Genomic DNA, 6,719 nt, shown 5'->3' with positions numbered 1-6,719 from the left:
GCCATGGGCATCCGGATGGGCCCAACCTATGCCTGTCTCTTTGTAGGTAACGTGGAACAGTCCATCTGCCGTTGTTACACCAGCACCATTCCCCACCTTTTCCTCCGTTATATTGATGACTGTTTTGGTGCCACCTCATGCTCCCATGAGGAGGTTGAACAGTTCATCAACTTCATCAACACATTCCACCCCGACCTTAAGTTCACCTGGACCATCTCTGACACCTCCCTCCCCTTCCTAGACCTCTTCATCTTCATCAACGGTGACCGACTCAACATTGACATCATCTACAAACCCACCGACTCCCACAGCTACCTCAACTACACCTCCTCCCACCCTGCCTCCTGTAAACGCGCTATCCCTTATTCCAAATTCCTCCGCCTCAGTCTCATCTGCTCCAGGAGGACCAGTTCCACAACAGAACACACCAGATGGCCTTTTTTAAAGGCCACAATTTCTCCTCCCATGTGCATCTCATCCACTTCCTGCACTTTCACCCTCGAACCCCACCCCTCCTACTGCAACAAGGACAGAATGCCCCGGTCCTCACCTTCCACCCCACCAACCTCCGTACACATCACATCATCCGCTGACATTTCCGCCACCTTCAAACAGACCCCACCACCACAGATATATTTCCCTCCCCACCCCTATTTGGTTTCCGCAAAAACCGTTCCCTCCGTAACTCCCTCGTCAAGTCTACGCCCCCAACAACCCACCCTCCCCTGCCACCACAGGAATTGCATAACCTGCGCCCACATCTCCCCCTTCACCCCCATCCAACGCCCCAAAGTTTTACCTGCACTTCCACACGTCATTTACTGTATCCATTGCTCCTAATGCAATCTGCTCTACACTGGGGAGATTGGATGCCTACTCACAGAGCACTTTAGAGAACATCTCCAGGACACCTGCACCACCAACCCCACCGCCCAGTGACTGAACACATCAACTTCCCCTCCCATTCCACCAAGGACATGCAGATCCTGGGCTTCCTCCATTGCCGCTCCCTAACCACCTGATGCCTGGAGGAAGAACGCCTCATCTTCCGCCTCGGGACCCACCAAATCCACGGCAATGAGGATTTCACCAGTTTCCTCATTCCCCACCCCCTGCCTTATCCCAGTCCAATCTTCCAACTCGGCACTGCAGTCATGACTTGTCCTACTTTTCCATCTTCCTTCCCCATCTGTCTGCTCCACCCTCCTATCATCTTCACCCCCACCTCCATCCATCTCCCCCCCAGCCCCACCCCCTCACATTTATCTTATCAATCCTTCGGCTCACAGCCTCATTCCTGATGAAGGGCTTTTGCCTGAAACATCGATTCTCCTGCTCCTCAGATGCTGCCTGACCTGCTGTGCTTTTCCATTACCACACTCTCAGCAGATGTTTGGAAACACCACCAACTTCAAATTCTCATCCAGGCCAGTCACCATCCTGACTCTGAAAAAACTGGGTCAAAATCCTGGAATTCCCTCCCTAATGGCATTGTAGGTAAACCCACAGCAGATAGACTTCAGCAGTTCAAGAAGGCAGCCCACCACCACCTTCTCAAGGGCAGTTAAGGATGGGCAATAAATGCTGGCCAGCCAGTGATGTCCACATCCCACAAATGAATAAAAGAAAAATAAAATTCTGACTCTAACTCAAAATGGCAAACATTTGGGCAAATTCCCATCAGATGTTTAAACTTCCCAGACAATTCCCATGGAGTCAGTGCACTGAGACTAGCAAGGGGCCCCAAACGTATCTTTTGGGGGTAAGTCCAGTCTGTGCATAGTAACTTTCATTTAGAAGGTCCAAAAGACTCTAACTCCCAATGTTCCATTTATTCTTCAACACAAATCAATTAAACGCACTCAGTGGACATCTAGCTAAATAGGTTCACCAACATAATGACAGTTGGTAAACATGCTTGTGAATCTTCTGTGTCATTGCCCAAGGATAATCTGTGGTCTGAAACAGTTATGTTACCCACTAACTTGGCCGATCCTTTAAGACCACTCTCCATGGTAAAATAAGAACACGTTTATAATTCTTGAGGTCTATGTCTTCCATATTCCATGCTTCAGGTTAAAAGAGTCTAGTATGAAGAATGCTTGTTTCATGTTAAAAAATAGATCACTTTATCTGACATTGAGTGCGTATTGGATGCATTGTTAACCAATGTTTAATTACAATATTTACTGGTCAGCAATGCATTTTGAAATCAGTTCATTGTGTGCTTTTATGTTCCATTTTATTGCAGATTTTTAAACATAAAAAAATCAAAAATAGAAATGTCTGATTAAGATTGAACAACATTAATGATTACTGTTCCAGTAATCCATCACTAATATTGTCCTTTTACAGCTATTCCCAATAATGGTATGGAATAAGTTGCTGAAGTAATCAGGATAATCACTTACACTGCAGCAAGCATTTCAGAGTTTCCCATTGTTTTTAAACAGCTGCTGACAGTAAAAGATGAAGATTAATTCTTGCATCTCAGTAGCATCTATTGTGACATAACTTTAAACACCCGCTAAGAAGCTTTGGAAATTGCATAGCTTGCATAATTCGTATAAGCATTTCCATTCCTAACTGTCCAACAACTGCTGTAGTCCAGAAATTATTTTTAGAATGCAACAAAATACTTTCAAATAAATACACATATTTAGGCTATTGACATAAATTTATAGTTCACCAAAATTTTTTTTTGTAGTTTCCTTTTTAGCACCTCGTTGGCTAGCTAATTGATCTATTTTCTTTCCTAGTCTTCTCTGCAGATGGGCTTTCTTCACTGGATCTAATGAATGGTCCTTCGTGCCACTGCCTGCATATAGAATACCTTCTCTGCTGATGAGTTTTCGGGCGTGAGCTTTGGCACTCCCACCACAACCATGAACCTGGAAGAGGGACAGAAACACATATAAATTAAGTTGTTCTTGATAATGAAGGTAGAATCTGCTAAGTAAATCGAGAATGAAATAAAACAGGTGGCCATCACAAAAGTCTGCAGAATTCTAAATATGAAATGAATTAATGGCACAAGCTAGGTCAGATTGAAAGCTTGTCTGAAAAGCAGTTTGGGAAGTTATGAGGTAAAGTGAACAAATTGGTAGTAGTAAGGAAATTTAAGCTTGGATTTTACAAGGCTGTGGATTTTGAAAGAGGAAAGGTAAAGGAGATAACAAGTTCCACAGTTCATTCATCACATTAAACTTCCACTCTCTCAACTAACATACTGTATGTCAACTACATGATTCACTGCAGTGACTCAGCAAGGTTTCTTCAACAGGACCTCACAAGAATGATGTCTAGAAGGAAAATGCCAGGAGGTGCATAAGAACATCACCATTTCTAAGATATACATTCCCAATTTAGACATGTAGCATAGTTTCTTCATCATTGTTAGCTCCAAATCCTCAAACTCCCTTCCGAAAGACTCTGTCATTACATAGACTTAACAGTTCAAGGGAGACGAGAATCACTTTCTCAAGGATAACAATGAGCAGCTAACAATTCTGGCTTTGTCAATAACACCCACATGGCCAGAATTTCTCTTTTTTTAAATTTCAGGTGCCAAGTAAAAATTCATCAGATTAAGTGCCTTTATTTTACTAAAATATACTGTGTTCCAATATCTAGATCAATCCAGTTCCTTCAGCATTATTATCAACAACTTAATGCTAAACATTGTAAAATTAAATAGTTGAGCACTTGCTTTATTACGCACAGCTCTTACCTCTGGGATGTGATGGCTGAGGCAGTAGTGTTTGTTACAGTGAATGCAATGTTGCCCCAAGGTTAGAATACTTGCTTTACATTTTAAAAAAGCACAAACACTATTCGCCTTTATTGTTTCAGCAATGAGCGCATCAAAATCTTCGTCAGCATTACTTGCAGCAGCTTCCTTAGTTGAGACTTTTCCTGTTTAAAAAAAGCAATTAGAGAACTGATCGGCCCCATCCTAACTAAAGTAAAATAATTCAAAATCCAATACATAATATACTGCAAATGCCTGCAAAGTTTCAATACGGTAGCACAATGGCTTTTCACATCTCAGGGTTATCTGAATAGTAAGAATATTCCAGGCATTCTTAAAACCCTGAGACCATCCTAGCTCACATTAAAGAAAATTTACAATAATACAATCCTCATCAATTTTGTGTGCAGCTGAAAGTCCTGAAATCTGCTCAACTAAAATGAACCTTTATTAGTGGAACAAAACAAATTTCCTTCTAATTATTGCTGCATAAAGACACATTTTGCCAAAGATTTTTGTGTTGCACTCATTGTAAATGCCATTGTAAACGGGAGTATTATTTAATGGTGTATGATTGGCTCACAAGTGGACTCAAATTGGGAAAGCTGTTGCTTGGAGTATGGATGATAACTGATAGTTAATTGCAAAGTTTTGACTCAGAACAAAATAGGCAACAGCAATTCCCAGTTTCATTTATCAGGGCAATGCATTGACCAATGACAGTCAACCTGCATGTTTAAATTTAGACAAAACTTGGCAGTTAATTGTCAATCAGCATCTAACTGGCACTTGAACAATGCCTCTGCCAATCAGTGCTTACTTGCCAACTAACTAGCACTTACTTCTCAGGTAGTATGAAATGTTGCTACCCTTTAAAATTATTTTTGTGGGAATGTACGCCAGTACAGGACAAAAAGGTTTTGCCAAAATATATGGTGGCACAGTGGCTCAGTGGTTAGCACTGCTGCCTCACACCACAAGGGACCCGGGTTCGATTCCATCCTCGGGTGACTGTCTGTGTGGAGTTTGCACATTCTTCCTGTGTCTGCGTGGGTTTCCTCCCACAATCCAAAGATGCACAGGTTAAGTGAATTGGCCATGCTCAATTGCCCATAGTGTTCTGGGATGCCTAGGTTAGGTGAATTAGTCAGGGATAACTATCGGGGAATGGGTCTGGGTGGATTACTCTGCCGAGGGTCAGTGTGGACTTGTTGGGCTGAAGGGCCTGTTTCCACACAGTAGGGATTCTGTAAAAAAATTCTATACTTTTTTTTAGCAACACTCAATTGGCTTTGTAGATAAAGAATCTATAACATTATGATTTGCTATTGTGTGCTAGTCTAACATATACAATCATTTAAATAATGATAATTATCTCAACAATATTATATACTTTCCGTATTGGATAAACTCTAGTTTATTTAGAATTGGTATTTCTCATTCAATGCATGAAATGACCACTTTTATGGAGCTGAATAAAAGTTTGTGAAATATTGAACTATACAAACAACTCAACTATAAGAAAATAAAAACCAATTCAGCTGTGTGTTAAGTTTAATCAGATTCAGCAAAGTGACGTGAAATAAATATGTAAATTGCAAAAAGAAATGGATTCCATAAAAAAACACAAAGCTTCTGGGGTGGGGGGTACCAGTGGTTTTCTTAACAAAATAGCTACAACAGAATTATAAAATATCTAAAACACTACATTAACATCCCTCCAAAACTGAATGTCCTCTCCATTTCTCAATGGATTGTTTCTATTCAATAATCGTAGCTTAATGTGTCACCTTCAATTCCATTAAAAGAATGTTAGTAGCTCACATCTTAAAAATAATTTTAATAACAATGAATAGTACTTACCCTTTTCAATATGTTTCTTATTTTTAGACTTCAATGAAGCAGTAGTGCTAGAATGCTGTTTCGGTTTTGCCATCTCGCGTTTAGCTTGTTCCCGCTGCATCCTTTCCAAGTACAGTGCCTTTAAATCTACCTTTGATTGAGAAACAGAAGGGGCACAATCTTGTGGCCCTTCTATTTCAGTAACAGTACGTTCATTTTCCTCAGCTATGTGTGGGGCAGGACTGCTAGATTTCTGAGTCACTTCCAGCATCGTTTGGACTGGTTGGCCATCAACAGGACTTTGTGTTTCTGATTTGGCTATAACAATAAACCGGTCTTTGCTTTCACCAATGCTAAAATGTTCAAGGCCAAACTCTTCTGCTATTTGGTGAACCAACAACCGATCATGTGAATTCAAAGATGATGGGAATTCAGATCGAGTCCTTGTAATATCCTCCATAAATTGCATTATTTGTTCCCTGAGTTTTTCAGAGTTATCTTTTACATTTGCAGTTTTTGCAGGTTGGTGTAATGTTCCTGGACTAGCATCCTTTTTTTGCTTTAAGGAACGACTGTCATTTGAGACTTTCACTTTACACCCAAGCTTTTGAGTGGGTTGATTTTGTGTGAGTTTGTGTGTTTTTAGAGATGCTGCACTTCTGTCACTGGTTGAGCTCCCATTATTTCTGCGTGCATCTGAAGAATCTTTTGCTTTCCTATGTTCAGCCCGAGGGGCTGGCCTGGAGTAATTTTCAGACACAATATCATCACAGTACTCAAAAGCAGTCCGCGTTTCCCCATGTTCAGTCATGTAGTCAACCAGGGATTTCAAAAACAGGTGAGTGCTGACTGTCCGTGTGTCACAAACCACCATCAAGTGGCGGCGCGCACGGGTAACTGCTACGTTTATTCTTCGGTCTTCAGCCAGAAAGCCCACCTCACCTGGATAACAGAAGTCAAAATGTGATTACTTGCCCAAAAGCCAACAGAGCAGAAATTGGTCTTAGACTGAAGTGCTGAAAGGATGATTTCATTTGGGTTTCCTGATACACACTCCATTTGATATTAATTCTATTAATTTTGATGGCAATACATATAGTGCAGAATGTAAACAAGTGGTTAGATT

General features: G+C 41.0%; 1 protein-coding gene across 1 annotated transcript in view; it reads right to left on the bottom strand.

The window, feature by feature from the left end:
- Nucleotides 1-2,220: 2,220 nt before the first annotated feature.
- ighmbp2 (immunoglobulin mu DNA binding protein 2) overlaps nucleotides 2,221-6,719 on the bottom strand; it is a 79,714-nt gene continuing 75,215 nt past the window's right edge. The window contains exons 14-16 of the mRNA XM_043706168.2: nucleotides 5,615-6,535; nucleotides 3,731-3,915; nucleotides 2,221-2,891 (exon numbers count right to left, since the gene is read on the bottom strand). Of these exons, the coding sequence (XP_043562103.2) occupies nucleotides 2,679-2,891; nucleotides 3,731-3,915; nucleotides 5,615-6,535 (1,319 nt within the window). The 3' untranslated portion in view covers nucleotides 2,221-2,678. The remainder of the gene's footprint in view (nucleotides 2,892-3,730; nucleotides 3,916-5,614; nucleotides 6,536-6,719) is intronic.

Source organism: Chiloscyllium plagiosum, unplaced genomic scaffold (assembly GCF_037043375.1).
Source record: "Chiloscyllium plagiosum isolate Xiang-an unplaced genomic scaffold, Cpla_swu_hap1 HiC_scaffold_18, whole genome shotgun sequence".
NCBI classification, from domain to species: Eukaryota; Metazoa; Chordata; class Chondrichthyes; order Orectolobiformes; family Hemiscylliidae; genus Chiloscyllium; species Chiloscyllium plagiosum.
Note: the sequence above shows the minus strand (reverse complement) of the source record. Positions and strands in the feature narration are given on the sequence as shown.